The sequence below is a fragment of the Onychomys torridus genome, chromosome 10 (genome assembly GCF_903995425.1).
Source record: "Onychomys torridus chromosome 10, mOncTor1.1, whole genome shotgun sequence".
NCBI lineage: Eukaryota > Metazoa > Chordata > Mammalia > Rodentia > Cricetidae > Onychomys > Onychomys torridus.
The window spans coordinates 77,155,736-77,174,034 of NC_050452.1; the positions used below are offsets into that span (position 1 = coordinate 77,155,736).

Consider the following 18,299-nt stretch of genomic DNA (forward strand, 5'->3'; position numbering starts at 1 on the left):
CCATTCCAAGAATCCAGACGCTCAGCTTCGCTCAGCTTCGTTGGCAGTCAGTTGGTGACAGGCCACCTGGAAGGAAGCAGTGTTGAGGGACTGACTAAGAAATCACCCACACATGCAAAAGATGTGAAAACTTAATAGAGTCTGTCTTTCACAAATGAATTGTCCTTTCAACCTGTGCACATCAAAACATATTAAGTTAATAAAAAGTTGCTTTATTTTTCTTTAACCACTAGCAAATAAAAAATCCTAAATATGTGCTTTTGTTAACCTCAGGAACAGATCCTAGAAGTTTCAAATATGTTTGTTGTTAACATAAATTCAGGAAGGGAAAGGTTTTCCTCCTCTGCTTTCTAGCACTGAGCAATGTTCTCACTCCTCAGAGAGCTCTGCATGTTCACTTTGCCTGGTTGAAGGACTTTATAGATGTAGAAATTGGCTCCCGGGGCACTGAGGCTGGTGTGTGTGGTCTCCTGCCCCTTCAGATAATCAAGGGTATAGCCAATGACTCTTGATTTTCAGTACTGTAGTTTTGATAACCTTAAGTAGCATTTTATAATGCTCTGACGGGTGTACTGAGCAGCAATGCTGTCCTGTTGTAAGTTCTCATACTGTCAATCACTTATTCAAGATGTTTCAGGAGTTGTATACCTTCTCTGTGGAAATTGTTGCACATTCCCATTTTTTTGGTAAACATCTTTGGATCTGTTTGCATGGGTACTCTAGTGAGAACTAGAGAGTTGGAGCAGATCAAGGGTTTCCAGTCTTTACCTATGATGGATAATGACGTATATACATTGTACTACGTCCCCAGGCACTTAGGACCCAGGTCTTTTGTAACACGAATTCTAATATAGGTCTTATAATAAAAACCCAGAACCAGATATTGAGGTAAATGCTGAAAGAAAGAGCAGAGAGACAAAGGAACAAACCACTGCCATGTCTCACCTCACCAACTCCACGAATCCTCTTCACTAAATGTCTCTGAGTCCTCGGCTGAAAGGAGTCTAGCCGAAAAGAGGTTTCAGCTGAAAAGACTTAGTTCCTGTCTCCTCATGCCTTATATACCTTTCTCCTCCCAGCCATATGACTTCCTTCCTAGTGCTGAGATTAAAGGTGTGTGCCACCACTGCCTGGCATCTATGTCTAATCTAGTGAGTTGTTCTGTTCTCTGATCTTCAGGCAGATTTCATTAGGGTACACAATATTATCAACGCAGTCTTTACCCATGATGGATAATGGCATGTATACATTGTGCTGCATCCCTGGGCACTTAGGCTGAATCATGAATAGTGAAACACAGTTCATAGAAAAAGGCCTCCCTTGGTATATATGGTGCCTTCTGAATCATTTGGTTCAGATATTTCATGTTTCAAAGTGCTCATCACAGCCCTCTAAAGTGATTTCATGGACCACATTAACAGATCCACTGTGGGCTGGAGTGGCTGAAACGGGTCGCTTGTAAAGCTGTTCAGGTTTAAAACTCTGACCTGTAACTGAGTTTCTTCTGTGTTTAGATCCGGATTACTTAGTACTCTGGTTGGAGAGAAGTCTGTGACTCAAAGATGGGAGGTGAGCGCTAGCACACGGGATGTCCCTGCGTGCCTTGTGGGTCACGGTCCTTAAAGGTACCGCAGGGGAGATGGGGGAGGGGGGTGCTGAAATCTTTTTTTAATGTCCACTTTTGCATATAAAAGTTTTTAAACAGCAAAAACAATTTATCACTCTAAGATGTGTCTCTTTATTGTCTTTCCTAAGAGAGGTGAAATCAGCAACTTCCAGTATCTGATGCACTTGAACACCCTGGCTGGCAGATCTTATAATGACCTTATGCAGTACCCCGTCTTCCCCTGGATCCTCGCAGACTATGACTCCGAGGTGAGCTGCATGTCATTGGCCAAGTATGATACATTTTCATAAAGGAGAGAAATTTCAGTTCCCTTGCACCTGCTCTGCAGTCTCGTGTTCCCTGATCAGCACAGGCACTTCCTGTGAAAAAGGCAAGAGGAGATTTAGCTTGCACACACTGGGAATATAACGTGCAAGGTTAGGTAATGGAGTCCCTCCTGGGGTACTGGGCACTGACTCACACTGTCTGTCCAGTTTCCTTCAGTGCTAATCAATTTGCATCCACTGGAAGCACCAGAAATTGCCTTTGCAGTTTGAATTGGTGGCTAGGAAAAACTGGGAAGTGACCCTTTCTGCAGAACATCACTGCTGCATAAAAGGACTATTTTCTGCTTTCCTAAGAAGCATGGGGGATTTCTCATAACGTGGGCCTCCAGATCCATAGCATCCGATGTTCATGTCCTCACTCCCGCTCTGCCCACGCTTCCTGTCTGGTGGAGGTGAGGCTGGCTCTGCCAGGAACCAGTGGAGTAAGATAAGATTGGCATTTGTGAGAAGATGAGAAAGATTAGTCACTCAGAATTCAAAAATCCATCTGACTTTGTCTCTCGCTAGAATCAGAGCTGCTTGAATGATCAGAAGTTTTATGTATCATATTCTGGAGAAAATTGAAGCTTTTGTCCTCAGAAAAATGCTGGTTTTCTAAAAGAATACCAATCTCCCCTATCTGTGTAGACGCAGCTGAGGTGCTCTTGACGTGTGAGTCTGATTCACAGTTGAGTGAATGAATACATCTTACAGGGTGGTCAAGAGGAAAGACGAGATGAAAATATTCAAGTTCATCTGAAGAAGAAAATTTTAAATTACAGATTTTAAAGTGTGGGGAAAGCGAATCGGGTGCATTTTTGTGGGGAGGTAATAAGGCCCCTCGCTTCTCGATACAGGCACAACCGCAGCTCTGTGGCGTCGTCTTAAGAGGTGGCACCTCCATCCACGCGTCTGTAGAGCATGCGTACCTCTACCTTCCGTCCGCCCCCATTGGCTTTCCCAGCACCACTTGAGTCTGTACCTCTCCCTGGATCATGGCCCCAGACTTCCTCTCAGTTCCCACCCTCTTCTCCCTCTGTCTGCTCTGTACATCATGGTCCTCACAGAGTTAACTGGCTTACACCTGTCTAAAGTTATTCCGTGGGACACCCAAGCCCCTCCTCCTCTCCCGCTCTTTTCATGTGGTCCAGCCTGCCTGGAATTGTCCCGTGAGCTTTCACATCTCTCAGCACCCGGCTGGTCTGTAGTATCCTTCAATTCACACCCTGGCCTTCCTCTCCCTCTCTTCATCAGCTGGGAGTCACGGTTCTCCTCCTGGTTTTCACTCATTACTTTCATTTACAGCCAGGTATGATCATACCTGTGTGACCCTACTTGTTTGTGAGGTCTGGAGCACAGGATTCTCACAGCACCCCTGGAGCCCACCTCTGGAACGATGGCTGTCACTTGGCATGCAGTGTGTCATTGCTGAGTTCAATGTAGATGAGGAACTTCTCATGTAGACTTCATGAGGACAGAAGTAGACTTGTCAGCGTTAGTGTGGATCAGTGTCTTGTGCCTAAGACTTCTTGGATGTTTGGCAAAATTTTTAATACTCGTGATGTCCTATAAGAAGGACATAGATTAAATATTTCACAAACATGTATTTCAAATTTCTACCTTTAAAACCATAATTTGGTTTAAGGTAAATTTTGGTTTTCTTTTGAATGTGTGAATTATGTCAACTAGTAATATACTTTTAAAATAGTCTGTTAGAGTGAAAAAATTGATTGTATTTGGGAGTCACTTACTGGGTGTGTGCACTAATTGCTGAGTATCTTCATTTATCTCACTTCTAAACCATCTACACGAAGAAAGTGCTCAGGAATGACGTTAGGATCTAGGAGGAGGCACAGAAAGACTCCATCCTCCAGTTACAGGAGCCATGGAGATACTGCTGAATGTCTGCAGTATCTGCTGTGTCCTTATTAAAAACTATAGGCGTCTTCCTGTGAAATGCATAATTTCCAAAACACTTGTCAAGTGCTGCCACTACCAAGCCTTGCTTCGGAATGTACGGTGTGTAAACAGTACACAATCTGTTATTTCTAAGTTCTTTCCACAGATAGGGTCACTGCCCACTACAGCCACTGCATCTCTTCTGGGGAGGAGGGTGCCTGGTAACCTCGATGGATTTGGTTTTGTGTTTCAGGAGGTTGATCTCACTAATCCCAAGACATTCAGAAACCTGGCTAAGCCCATGGGCGCACAGACGGACGAGCGGCTGGCCCAGTACAAGAAGCGGTATAAGGACTGGGAAGATCCCAATGGTGAGGAGCTCCTTCTGCCTTTGGCTTTGTATTTCGGTTTCGAAAGTAAACACTGGTTAGTGCTGACACCTATGGATACGCCTGCAAGCTGTGGCTGTGTTACACGTGCACACTTGCACATATGTAATTACAGTAGAAACTCAGTTTTCATGCCAGCCTGTGGCCATCTCTGTAAGATATTTATAGCTGTCTGCAGAGTCCTGCAGGAAACTTTCTCCTCTGTCTTGGTCTCTAATAATATTTAGTCTGGGAACTACACATTCATTTACTGTGTCTCTTTTAATTTCATTTGGATACTTTTTTAAAAACCCTTCATTTAAAATTATGAATTGATGTTTGTAAAATGTACAATTTATTATATTTAGTGGCTTGTTTTTCTCCCTCAAATAAAACAAAAGGGGGAAAACTCTTGAATTTAAGCTTATTACTGTGCCCATTGTCTCTCTCCCTCCTCATCCTGTCTGCCAAGGAAGATATGCAGTAACAATACATACTATTGCACTGCGTTTGTAGACAACAATTTAGAGAAAAGTCATAACGTAATAAAGACAAGTAGCTAACAAGTTGGTATTCTCCTTCTATGGAAGATGGGTGGTGGTAGAGGGGACAAGAGCCCAAAACTGACAGTGGAGATGCACTTCTCTTTGGAGAGAACCCAGCAGGCCTGTTCTAGGGTTCTGCCAGCTATGTCCCTGAGGGGTAGTGGGGTGAGGGGTCCCTGCCGTCTGGAACTAGCGGCATTTGGTGTCACAGTTGCCAACGTTTCCAGACCTACTGGTTTGATTAACACCAAGTTTACGTTTCATTTCCTCTTTTGTTTTTAATGATGCCCCAACTGTCTGGAGCAGGGGAGACTCCAGCATACCACTATGGCACCCACTATTCATCTGCAATGATTGTGGCTTCATATCTTGTAAGGATGGAGCCTTTCACACAGATATTCTTACGGCTTCAGGTAAAGCTCAAACTTCGAATTTCTACCATTCTCATTAAGTGTGCTTTCATTTCAGATTGTCGTAAAAAACCCTCACCGCGTTAGGAACACTATGGGGCTTTAGTGCCGACCAGTTGGTCATTCAGAGCTGAGCTGAATTCTGCTAGGCTTAAGTCGATAAACTAGAATTCATTTAGAGTGAACAAGCACCAGGATCCTAGTTAAATAGCACACATACTGCAGCCGGGGAGAGGGTGTTTAGCCTTAACTAGTTGGACTCAGCGAGTGTTTTATTTTAAAGGCCTGGGCTGTGTCCATATCCTCTCTCTGCTTCAGCATGTGCCTGCCCACTGCCTCCTTTGTCACTGTTTGGAAGGACTTCGGAGGACAAGGACACACCCCTCTCTTACGGTTTCAGGCTTTTAGTTAAGGAGACAGCTACACATTGTTTTTTAATGAGTCAGTTCTGAAGTGTTTTTAGAGTGTGATCAACTGTCTCAGAAAAAATGAGAATTAAGAGTGGACAGTGGGGGAGGGGAGGCAGCTTAACCCAGGGTGGCTGAGGGAGCTGAGGGGCCCTGAGCACACAGTGGAATCTACAGGAGGTCCGAGGCAAGCATGAAGATGGGGAACAGCAGGGGGCCGGGAACCCAGAACAGAATGAGGAAGTAAGAAAGTCATAAGCAAGGAATGAAGTAAGAAACAGCGCAGGGCAGGCCTTGGCCGCCACCGCCGCCGTCCGTCCGTGGCCTTGGCGTTTTCCTATAGCCTTTGTCAATGACCGCTGCTCCGTGTTCACTAGAGCAGTCAGGGTCTGAGGAAGCTGATGTGTCTCGGAGGGTTCGTGGGTAAAAATGCTTCCTGCCTTAACTTGGTTATCAACCACTAACCTCCAATAACTTTCTGCTCAGCCTCATAGCTGTGAAAACTTAGATGTCATGTTAATTGACGTTAACATGCACAAGGAAGTCAGGGCATCTACCAGAGGCAAATATGAATGAGACTCCTGTATGGAGCTTGTTACCATGTGAACTAATGTAAAAAGCAGAATTGACCAAACATCCGTTCATACATAGTAACTTCACCTTCCAATTCATGTGGCTTACACGAGAATCTTTCCTGGGGCTTCATCACTTGTGGAAGAAATCTTACTCCCTTATAGTCTTGATGTCTCTCTAAACACTAATATTTTAAATGAGTTTTACAGTGTTGCACAGTTGAGTTGTACTTTGATTACAAAACAGTTACACTAGGCATCTTTTGTAAAGAATACACCAAGGAGAAACAGATGTTATGATTATTTCAAGTTCTGCATGTTTAACGTAGTATGGCAAGAGACGGAGAATATAGACAAGAGTGTTGGAGGTGTTTCAGCCCCTGAACTTGACAGACTTGTGGCTCAGTGTTCCCTAATGGAGAGGTGCCTCCTCCTCCTGCCCACAGGGCGGACACTTCGACCTGGCAGACCGGATGTTCCACAGCGTGCGGGAAGCCTGGTACTCAGCATCAAAGCACAACATGGCGGATGTGAAAGAGCTTATCCCAGAGTTCTTTTACTTACCAGAATTCCTGTTCAATTCTAACAACTTTGACCTGGGTACGTAGAAGTGGCGCTGCTTAGCAATGTTAGCAGTCTTTCTTCTAAAGACTGTCCACAGTGCCTGGACAAGGTGCTCCCTCTAACCCACCCTGCCGCACTGACTGCTGTATTTTGAGTTGCGTCTAAAGGAAACAGGAAAGCAATTTCATGCCTCAGAAGAGTCAGTTCCACTGGGTGTCTGGGAGAAATTTAACGCTGACACAGATGGCACCCAATAGTCGGGGTCATGTTGATTCAGTGAAAACAAAGTAGAATAAAAATGTATTTGAGAAACAGTACTGTTGAAAACCTATTAATGGCCAAGAGTAATATACAAAATCTTCTGAATCATTCTAATCTTGTATGTTACCTGAGGCATTGTCAGTTTATATGCTCATTTGTTTTAAAACACTACAATTTAAAAATAATTTCAACCATGTTTCTTTATCCTGTGACTGTCCTGTTTTCAGGGAGGGAACAAGACCAAATCAGCATGTCTTAAAAAGAGGAAATTTCCATGTGTTTCTCCTGTTACCTGGCAGTTAGGGGAAGCACTTGATGTCAGTTACAGTTTCGTGGATCACAATGTGCTGATCTCTGCTTCTAAGGGTTTCTTTGAAAACAGCAAAAATCCATTGTTCCCACTTTAGACTATTCTAGCCAGCTGCTCTTTTGTTTGCCTTTTTTAATAACCTGCTTTCCGTCAGTTTTCATGGTTACACAGCAGGATGTGCACACTGGCAGTCCCAGCACTTATGGAACAGGGGGATGATCGTCAGTTTCACACTAGCCTAGTCTATAAACGAAGACAAAGAATATTAAACATGAAAGCACTACATAAGCTAGCGGCTCACTCCTACGTGTGCAGAGTGGAAGCCAGAGGCTCAGGCGAGCACGTGTGTGTGAGTGCACTTATGGATGAATACATTGTGAGACTCAGAATATGACATGTTACTCGTCCCACCCAACAAATACCTAATCGCCAGCACTGGAAAAGCAATGGAGAGTTCAGTCCACAGTCTGGTTGGCCTATGAGAGGGGGGCATCACAGCAGAGGCTCATGGCATAGAAAGGCCATTCTCCTGTGGAGAGGAAGCAGAATGACATGAGTAAGGAGGGACTAGTGTCTCCCTGTTTCCTCCAGAGCATGCCCAGTTACTAGAAGACCTAGCCCCGAGCCCAACCTCTTAAAGTTCGTGTACTCCTTGTAGCACCAGTCTATTTAACGTAACAAGGTCTCGGGAGTGTATTCCAGGTCGAGTGCAGCAGTAGGTGAACATCAGAAACATAATGCTTAGTGCGAAAATCCAGCACCAAAGTCCGTCGTCACACAATGCGTGATGCTTCGGCAAGCCTCAGAACAGGCAAATCCACAGACACAAGACACTGGTGGTTACCACGAGCGGGAGAGAATAATGAGCCGCTTCATGGTTTCTTGGGGCTGATAAAAGTGCTCTGGAACCACATAGAAATGCTAGCTGCATACCTTGCTGAGTTACTAAACGCCATTGAATTGGTCTCTTTAAAATTGGTTAACTTTGTTGGCCGTTACCTCAAGAACACAAACAAAAACAACCCACCACCAGTTCCCGCCCTCTGAGCAAAGATGAGCGATGTGAAAGCGTGCATCTGGGCTTGCTTTCCCATTGGTCTGGTGCTCCTGTCCCTAGGTTTTTCCTCGGGAGGAGCAGCTGCAGAAAATAAACCAAGGCTTTCTCTGCGACCGCACCGCTGTCAGACGCCTGTAAAATGACTGGTAGTTCTGAAGAAATATGTCCGACACAAGGATTCGCTAAAGGCGGATGTGTCTCAAAGAGGCTTGGGGATTATTGCTTGTTATTTATCATCAAAAAATTAGGTCTATGGGGCTGGAAAGATGGCTTGATGGTTAAGAGTGAAGGCCATCTTGCCAGAGGATCCTAGGTCAGCTCCCAGCAGCCATGAGATTGGCTCACAACTGACTGTAATTCCACCTCCTGGAGACCTGACTCCTCTGGCTTCTGCACACACACACACACACACACACACACACACACACACACACACACAGACTGGGGGATCATTTCAGGGGCTTAGGGAATGTGAGAAGTGTGTGGTCACTATAATGATTTGACTTAAGTCATATGGTAATTTCTAACCCAGTCAACACATTGGTCAGTAAACTGTTTTTTTTATCCACCACATTATAAATAATCGAGTCCCAGTGATGAGCACGTGATGGTTTCTGCAGGAACTGTTTTTCCTGGCTTTCTCTTGGATGCAGCCCAGGGCTCTGAAATCTGAAAACTGCACTACTTGAGGAAACTTAACACGGCATTTCTCTAACCAGCTGCTGTGAAGTTCCCCAATTGCTTATTGTTTACACTTCTCACAGTACTGATCTCATTTGTACCTATGGGAGCTGTAAGCTGAAATGACCTTTTAGAGTTATTTCATTAAACATAAAAGAACCTGTTTTTCTAGATGAGAATTCCAATTAATTTTTTAAACCTCATAGCATATAATTTCTTTTTTTTTTTTTTCTTAAAGTTGGAAATCTTATTTTCTAGCCCAGGCTGGCCTATAACTTTGCTATGTAGCCCAGGCTGGCCTTTAACTTGCTATATAGCCTAGGCTGGCCTCCAGTTTGCAGTCCCCATCTCGCCTTAAGTGTTGGGGTTATAGATGTGTACCACCGTGCTGGCCTCAAACTATTTCTTTAATACTTTCAGATTATCTCAAATAACTCAAATAAGTTTAAACAGAATAAGTACCAATATTTATTGCAAAATGATGTTTTTGTTTCTGCCAAGAAGCTCTAGTTTTTCCAAACGTTTTCTTTTAATGTTGCAAAAATTTATTGTTTCAGATTTTATTTTTTAATGAGACTCATCACTGCAAAATACGTGTTTTCTATGAGTGCCTTAAGTGTCAGCCAGGCATGGTGGTATGTGCCTTTCATCCAAGCACTTGGGAGGCAAAGGCAGGTGAATTTCAAGGCCAGCCAGAGCTACACAATAGGAAGACCCTGTGTTAGAAATCTATATATACATTTTTTAAGTATCAAAAGATGAGAAAACTCATGCACTGAAGTTATCATAACAGGTGCCATTGAAAGGGAATCTGCAGTGCTCAGCATTCTAGAAAGCGCCGTGTTGCTCTTAGAAGACAGGAAGCTTAGCATCAGAGCCCAGAGTCCTACCAGGGAGAAACTGTTTACCTTTGTAAATTGGCCCTCCTAAAAGACGCTTATGAGAGTTTTGCTTGTTTTCTTGTTGTTGTTGTTGTTGCTTTTTTAACAGTTGGCAAACTTTCTGAGGCTCGCTCTAGGGAGCAGCCTTGGAAAAAGGCCACAACACAGTCTCAGGAAAAGGGGGGTGGGTGTTCTGTGGTGAAACTGAATCTCTGGTGATGGCTCTAACACGATTTCTGCCCCTTCAGTGGGAAGCTAAACGCTAAACTCACTCTCACACTCATTCCTAATTGTCCAATTGCACAGGCTGTAAACAAAATGGCACCAAGCTTGGAGACGTTATCCTTCCACCCTGGGCAAAGGGAGACCCAAGGGAGTTCATCAGAGTCCACCGGGAGGTAAGGGAAAGTTGGGGTTCACCTGCCCAGTGACCACAGCATGGAGAGAGACCCTGAGGAGTGTGCCACACATCCTTTAAGTTACTTGTACTATCCTTGTGATTCTTAATTATTTTAATTCCTGATGACCTGTAGCCAAGTTTCTTTTACTTTGGGAAAAAGTAATAACAGCCAGGCAGTGACTCAGCCTGTTTTGGACTCCCAGGCTCTGGAGTGTGATTATGTGAGTGCCCACCTCCACGAGTGGATTGACCTGATCTTTGGCTATAAGCAGCAAGGCCCTGCTGCCGTAGAAGCTGTCAATGTCTTCCATCACCTTTTTTATGAGGGTCAAGTGGATATCTACAACATAAACGACCCACTGAAGGAGACGGCCACCATCGGGTTCATTAATAACTTCGGTCAGATCCCTAAGCAGGTATGGATGTTCTTATCATTGGTGGATTTCTTTCCTTCTGTGGTAGATAACCGTGTGATAGATGACTGTGCAGTAGTCACTGACAGCCAGTCATTTGCCCATTAGATTCAGTAGATGGCTCGTTGTTACTTTCCTTCCTGTTACACAGTCCATATCAGGATTTTTGTTGCTTAATAGTTTTCATTCACAAAGTAGGTACATGTTCATGTATTGTGCTCAAGACCTACCAGGAGGTGCCTTGTGGGCCACAGAATATGGAGATGGGATTTCATCTTGATGCCAGTCCAAACCCAGTGGTGACCATAGGCAAGGAAACAACATGGTATATTAACTTCAGTGTGTTCATTATAGCTACACACACACACACACACACACACACACACACACAACACACCCACACATACACACAATTGTAAAGACCCTCTACTATTGTAAGATTGCTGTGTTGCTTTGGTATAAGAAGCCAGTAGAGTTATTTCTAAGACATTCCATTAAATAAAAGAGAATACTTTCATACCTAGGTTGTATGGTCACTGTATGTATATAACTTTGTATGCCTATGACTCTGCATAGTACCATAACCTTCATCTTGGTCTTGGTTAGAACTTCTATTGCTGTGATAAACCCCATGGGCCAAGAGCAAGTAGGGTGAGGGTATTTTATCTTACAACTTGTAGCCCTTCATCCAGGGAAGTCAGAATAGGAACCTGGAGGCAGGAGCTGATGCAGAAACCATGAAAGGATGCTGCTTACTGGCTCACTCCCCACGGCTTGCATAGACTGCTTTCTTATACACACCAGGACCACCTGCCCAGTGGGCTGGGCCCTTCTACATCAATCATGAAAATGCCCCACAGGCTTTCTCACAGGCCTATCTGGTCAGGGCATTTTCTCAATTGAGGTTCCTTCTTCCCAAACAACTGCAGCCTGTCTGGGTTAACATAAAACGAACCAGAACCACCAGTCTTCATGTAAAGTTTTTCCATGCCCAGGCGTGCTTTGTAAAGTATTGTTTCTGTTTTACAATGTCCAAATCTGTAGACACTAACAGAACCTTGGCCCATGTCCTTACAAATATCTGGACTAGAAACAAGGGCCTCAAAGGCTCAGGAGTCTGCACCTGTATTCCTGTATGTCAGCTGTTTTTTCCATTTTTTTCTCCAGTGATCCCAGTAAGGTCTCCTAGAATATGATTGTGGATCATCATAAGAGCGCAGATACTTTTCCTCAAATACTAGTTTCCCAGCCTAGATGACAATAAGTGCTTCAAAGAGTCTGAAAAAAATCACTAAGTGGACTTTTAATATTTTTGATCTGGTAGAATTAGTGAACAAAAAAATGCCAAAGTTGGTTTCTTCTTTTAAAGATTGGTTTTATTGGAAAAAAGTGAGAGTGAGCCTGGCAGCAAGCCCTTCGATGCAAGTCCTGCCCCTGATTACTGTGTCGTGGACACTCACAGTCCTCTTAACCTCTCTGAATGTCTTTCCTTGAATGCAAGATGGATTCATAAATTTTCAGCAAGAGCACCTCAAAGACACCAAAGTGGCATCGTTAAGTCACATTTAGGGGCAGCTGTGCAGGGCGTAGCATTGCTAAGTCACATTCAGGATGGCTGTGCAGGGCAGGAATAAATCCCATTACAGTGTCTGCCTTCAGGGACAGAGCACATCAGGTCATGGTGAACTGCTTAACTTCTAAACCCCGCTAGACAATAACTGTCAGTCAATGTGTAGTTTGAGGAATGACATTTTCTCAGAAAGTTAATTCAGCTTTGTATTGGGTATGGTGACCCCAGCTTCCGGCGCCATAATCCTGTCACTGCTTACTGTGGTAAAGTCTCAGTCTCAGCCTGTGACCCTCTTTCCTCAGATGAAAACTGGGGATAATATAATATAATATATAATGCATGTAAAGCTTATGTAAAGAAAGCCATGATGCTTGGCACACAAAGGGCTGAGTACATGTCATCCTATAAAGTGTGTTATCCTCCTCAGTTGTTTAAAAAACCTCATCCACCAAAGCGAGTGAGGAGTCGGCTCAATGGAGACAACATGGGGATCTCCGTCCCACCAGGAGTCACAGGTGACAAGATCTTCTTCCATCACCTAGACAACCTGAGGCCCTCCCTGACACCAGTGAAAGGTAAGACGTTGGGCACCAGATCTCGGGGTGTGAGCCTGAGATCCTGAGTCCCCATCTGACTTAATGCAATGATTTCTTCGTAGAACTCAAAGAGCCTGTGGGGCAAATCGTCTGCACAGACAAAGGCATCCTCGCAGTAGAGCAGAACAAGGTTCTGATCCCACCAGCCTGGAACAAGACCTTCGCCTGGGGCTACGCAGACCTTAGCTGCAGGCTGGGGACCTACGAGTCAGACAAGGTGCGTGCTGCTTGCCTTCTTCAGCCTTGCCCCTTCATGACAACCTGGCTGAACAGCTGGGGAGAAGCTAGGCCAGGCTCTGTCAGCAGCTCCTCCAAAGGCAACATCCTGCTCCAAATCAAGGAGAGAGCTGCTGAAGAACAAGTGTTTCTTGGAAATCTGTGAAGTGGGTGCAAACAGCTCTCCTCCCACTCCCAGAATTCTTCTCAGAGACCAGCAAAGGGCTCACCATTTCTGCAACCTGCCTGGACCCTTTTTTGTCAAGTAATGATCTGGCCACTTACCATGTTAGTCCCCTAAAGCAGCCCCATCCCACAGCACAAAAGCTGCCACTGTGGCCTAGAAAAGCAAATGATGATGCTTTAGTGGGTGTTGCCCTCTGCTGGCTCCTCCCACTCTCTGGTCACACTGGGCACTGTTCTCTGTGGGCAGAGTTTCTTAAACAAGCGTGTTTTCTCCCTATGCATGCTTTCTGTGGCCACAGCATACAGGCCCTTTTAAACATGCTACCATCACACACGTTGAACATTATTTTCCCAAACTGGATAAAGATCAGACTGTTTCAAACACAGTCTCTTAATTTTGATGCCTAGCAGCTTCTGTAGTTTAGACGTTCTTGGGCAGTTGGGGTAGAACTTCAGTGGAACTGTCACTTTAACTGAACCCTGTTCACTGTAACTGAACTTGGCTCAGGGTGGGAGACAGTACATGTCTGGGCTGCCTCCAACAACCTTCTCTGGGAACTCAGCTCTGCCCCTTGTGTAGCTGAAGTCTGCAGCACTTGGTGGCATGTGTCTCACATCCACTTTGTTTCACAGGCGGTGACTGTTTATGAATGTTTGTCCGAGTGGGGCCAGATTCTCTGTGCCATCTGCCCGAACCCCAAGCTCGTGATTACGGGTGGAACAAGTACAGTGGTGTGCGTGTGGGAGATGGGCACCTCCAAAGAAAAGGCCAAGCCCCTCACGCTGAAGCAGGTAACCACGCAGCAGGGGAGAGGGTGGGCACATTCTCTCCTGCTCAGCTGCCAGGCTCCAGAACATGGTTGGGGAAGGTATTGTTTGGCTCTGTGGGGTGAGGCTGGGTACTCTAGGCTGTCTTCAGACTCGTGATCCCCAACCACCTGGGTGTGGAATTGCACCTGACCCAAAACAGGTTAATTTCCTAGAAATGCTTTTCGATAATCAGAAAATGCTGTTTCTCAAAAAGTGCTAAGATCTAAAGGAAGTTGTCTTTGATGACTGTTTCAGCATACCTAAGAAATACAAATGTTTCTTAGAAATTATATGTACTCTGCAGTGCTTTGCAAGCCAGGTATATTTTCTGTAGATTCGTATAGATGCTCTCCCATGGGGGTGCCACTTAGCTGATGCACCAGGTCTAGTCGCCTCTTTTGTCCTTTGTCCTCCCTGAGGCCACACAGGATCCATGACTGTGTCCAGCAGAGCACTGATGGTGTTGCTGTCAAGTGTTTCAATTACTTCATCTTTATTTGATTCCATTTTTACTTCATGCAAAAGCTTTTTATTTCTTTTCTTTTTTTTTTCCCAGAGTCCATTTTCTACTTCCAACTTTCTGTGGGTTCTAAGGATTGAATTTGGGGCATAAGGCTTGTGCTTAGGCTCCTTTGTCCTATCCCTGGTAGCAAGCTATGTTGTAGTACTTGATCTGTGATGGTTTAGCACAGATGTTTTTAAAATAAGGAGGATACATCTATGTTTTCAGGATGTAATTTGAAAAGCAGTTTATTAATAAAAATGTCTCATTTGTTCATACAGAACTCTGAGCCTCAAGTTATCCAAGGTAGTTACTGTGTCTGGGAGTGAAGGAAGCACATCTTAGAATAAAAAGCATGCCAACATTACCTTTGAGATAGAGCCAGAACTTAAGTTCAGGTCTGACTCCAAGTCTATTTTAAAGCCAAAATCAGTGTATTAGCCATGTACAGAAAGAATTAAGTTCCCTGTCCAACAACCTTCCACAGACCAAGGGCTCCTTAGACTCACTGAGATGAGCCATGTGAGGGCATTCTCCACAGCATCACAGATAAGGCTGCTGGTGGTTTTGCTAACCACACTCTCTACAGAAACTACTTCCCATCAGCCAATGGGTTTTGAGCTTATGTGCCATCGGTGTGGATTTAGGACTTAACAGCTAGCTTTCTGTGTTTACTCAGCATACCTCCAGATGTCTATATGACCAGAAAATTAAGGCAACTCCTTATTTAAATGAGCATGTCCCACTGAGGACAGGAGAGGAGGCGTGTCTCCAGTAAATGGAACTCCTGACAGTGATCAGAAACTTTTCTCCAAAATCTTCCCTAACCTTCACACACTGCTGTTCCTGGGTCCTACTGGCTCCCTTGCTGCAGTCAGTTGAAGGAGCCCCCCTCACCCCAACACAGACGCCTCCCCTGCAGCATAGCGGGACTACAGCAAGGTGGTATGTCAGGACCATACTCTCCCTTTATCTTTTAGGACTACAGACCACAGCCATGCCATTTTAATTTTTTTTTTTTTCCGAATAATGTAATGATTGGTTCATACACTTTTTAAAATCGTAGGTGCTCACAACCATCTAAATAAGAGTTTATGGCAAAAGACTAGAAACTCTCTGCTTTGGACCCATAGTGAGTATATGATCACATGGGAAGAGTGGAAAGAAATCCAAGTCAGTTGCAGTGGACATTCCCTCTTCCTTCAAAAGTCAAGGCCACCATTTCCTTCCTACTGAGAAAAATGTAAAGATGGAGAGAAGAGTCTAGACTGTCAGCCCCCCTGCCCTGGGCATCTGGCTCTATGGCGATGAGCCTGTCCTCTTGTCTTCACAGCTAGGTGACCCCACCATTGTGACTGGCCTGATTGCTCGCTTTTCTCCTTTTGTAGGCTTTACTTGGTCACACGGATACTGTCACCTGTGCCACAGCATCACTAGCCTATCACATAATTGTCAGTGGGTCCCGAGACCGGACCTGCATCATCTGGGATTTGAACAAACTGTCGTTTCTAACCCAGCTCCGCGGCCACCGAGCTCCCGTTTCTGCTCTTTGTATTAATGAGTTAACAGTAAGTAGTATCTTTAGGAAATAGTCTGTGTTTAGTCTGACCAGTGTGAGTCTGTGTTGATGGATATTTATGTTGTCGAAGCCACTGCATTCTGCTTGGTTTATAAGTTGCTTGAAAAGCAAGTGGATATTAAATTTTATAACCCAGACAATTGTTTTATCCTAAAACAATCCATTCACTACTGCACACTTTAAAGAGAGCAAGAGTTGGTGAAAATAACATACTAGTTGCTGAGTGGGGATGATAAGCCAGGGGGGCTCAGTTGTGGGTTTACAGCAGCTGAGGCCTGCCTGAAACACCCTGTGTAGATGGTTCTCCATCTGCAGATTGGTCCTGGGAATTAACAGCAATTCACCTGTTGGCATTGCAGCTATACCTACTTATTCACATCTTACCCCGCCCTGCCCTGGCTTCCAGGTTCGCACTCTCATCCACACAGCCTTCCTTTTGGGAGGCCCCTCCCCACTTTGCTTTCTACCAGATGATACTATTTGTATAATGGTCGCAACCTGGTAATCAAATACCTGACAAAAGCAGGAGAGAAAGGGTTTGTCTTGGCTCATGGTACATAAGTGGATATAGTGTGTCGTGGTAAGGAAGATACAGCAGCTAACCCAGTCTAGTCTACAGGCTGAGAGTGAGTATAAGGCAGTTGTTCTACTCAAGTCTCTAAGAAGCAGAGAACTCAGGCCAGAGCAGGCCTGAAGTAGGGCCAGGCTGTAACCCTCAAAGGCCTACCCTACAGTGATCTACCTCCACACATATGCCTCCTGCCTCACCCAGTGTATGTGTCTGTGGGATACATTGTACACCCAAACTACAACACTTAAGTATTGTGCTTTAATCAAATATTCTGTAGTCACTTGAAGAAATTCCGTTCTCGTGAATAACCAACCCAGAGTGCCCGGTTGCTAGGAACAGGCGTGCTTGGAGCTGGGACTGCATGGGGGAAGGCACCAGTGGAAGTACCGTTGGACTTGTGGGGTCTTGTATGAACACTGCATCTAAAAAGCTTTCTAAAACTGTGGGCCCAGCATAACCCCTTGACCTTGGTGTTGCTTATTGAGATGCTTGACGCCGTGATGCATCGCACTGTGGTCTGGCCTTGTTTCTAAGTAGGCAGAACTGTGTTTCTCGTCTGTTGCTGAAGCCAATGTACACACACACACTGGATTGCGGCCAGTGCTTCTAACTGTACGGAGCCATTTGGGTTGGTTTTTATTTTGTTTGTTGAAGTTGTTTTAGTGGAGCTGGCTCAGAGGTTAAAAGCACTGGCTGCTCTTCTGTAGGACCAGGGTTCAATTCTCAGCATGTGCATGGTGCCTCTTAACTGTCACTCCAGTCCTCGGCGAGCTGAAGCCTCTCTTCTGGTTTATGTGGGCAGCAGGCAGGCACACATGGTGCACAGACATGTGTGCAGACAAAACACTCGTACACATAATCTTTAAAAGATGGCTTGGTGATGTCTAAGTAACTGGTGGCTTCCCTTCCATCCACAACACTCCGTCCAGCTCCTTAATGAACTGCATGTACTACCTGTCCTCATTAGCAACCGGCAAGTTGGTTGGTCTGCCTCCCTTGCTGTGGATACAGGTTTTACAGTAGATAGTATAGTACTCCGTAGGGCCCGTCTGCCTCCTTAGTTGTTGAGGCGAGATGCAGCACACCTGAGCTCATCCTTTCTCCTCTGCCCTCTGGTCTTGGTTTTGAGTTCATTACTTCTCACCTCCATGTGTGACACCTGGCTCCAGCAAGGACTTTCAATTCTTGAGGAAGCTTCTGTTGAAGATATTTATATAGCAAGCACTGACTTCTAGGTTACCTCAGAAATCATCCAGCCTTGAGTCCTCAGGACTGAAAGGTTTTGAGAGCTAGATGTGGGATATGAAGCTCAGGGTGGAGAGACTGACAAACTCCCCTTCTTCTCCTCAGGGGGACATTGTGTCCTGCGCCGGCACGTACATCCATGTGTGGAGCATCAACGGTGACCCTATTGTGAGTGTGAACACATTCACAGGCAGGAGTCAGCAGATCATCTGCTGCTGTGTGTCTGAGATGAATGAGTGGGACACACAGAATGTCATCGTGACGGGACACTCAGATGGGGTGGTTCGGGTAAGTGACCTCAGAAAAGACTCCCACTGTTCTCGA

At 45.0% G+C, this 18,299-nt stretch overlaps 1 protein-coding gene across 6 annotated transcripts in view; it reads left to right on the forward strand.

Annotated features, from left to right (window-relative positions):
- Positions 1-18,299, forward strand: part of Wdfy3 (WD repeat and FYVE domain containing 3) — a 248,435-nt gene that overhangs the window by 216,720 nt on the left and 13,416 nt on the right. For all 6 annotated transcript variants that reach the window (XM_036200777.1, XM_036200773.1, XM_036200776.1 and 3 more), the window contains 12 exons: positions 1,515-1,569; positions 1,756-1,875; positions 4,085-4,202; positions 5,051-5,157; positions 6,580-6,733; positions 10,194-10,285; positions 10,491-10,703; positions 12,698-12,845; positions 12,929-13,083; positions 13,902-14,060; positions 15,969-16,148; positions 18,081-18,263. In XM_036200777.1, coding sequence (XP_036056670.1) covers positions 1,515-1,569; positions 1,756-1,875; positions 4,085-4,202; positions 5,051-5,157; positions 6,580-6,733; positions 10,194-10,285; positions 10,491-10,703; positions 12,698-12,845; positions 12,929-13,083; positions 13,902-14,060; positions 15,969-16,148; positions 18,081-18,263 — 1,684 coding nt within the window. The remainder of the gene's footprint in view (positions 1-1,514; positions 1,570-1,755; positions 1,876-4,084; positions 4,203-5,050; positions 5,158-6,579; positions 6,734-10,193; positions 10,286-10,490; positions 10,704-12,697; positions 12,846-12,928; positions 13,084-13,901; positions 14,061-15,968; positions 16,149-18,080; positions 18,264-18,299) is intronic.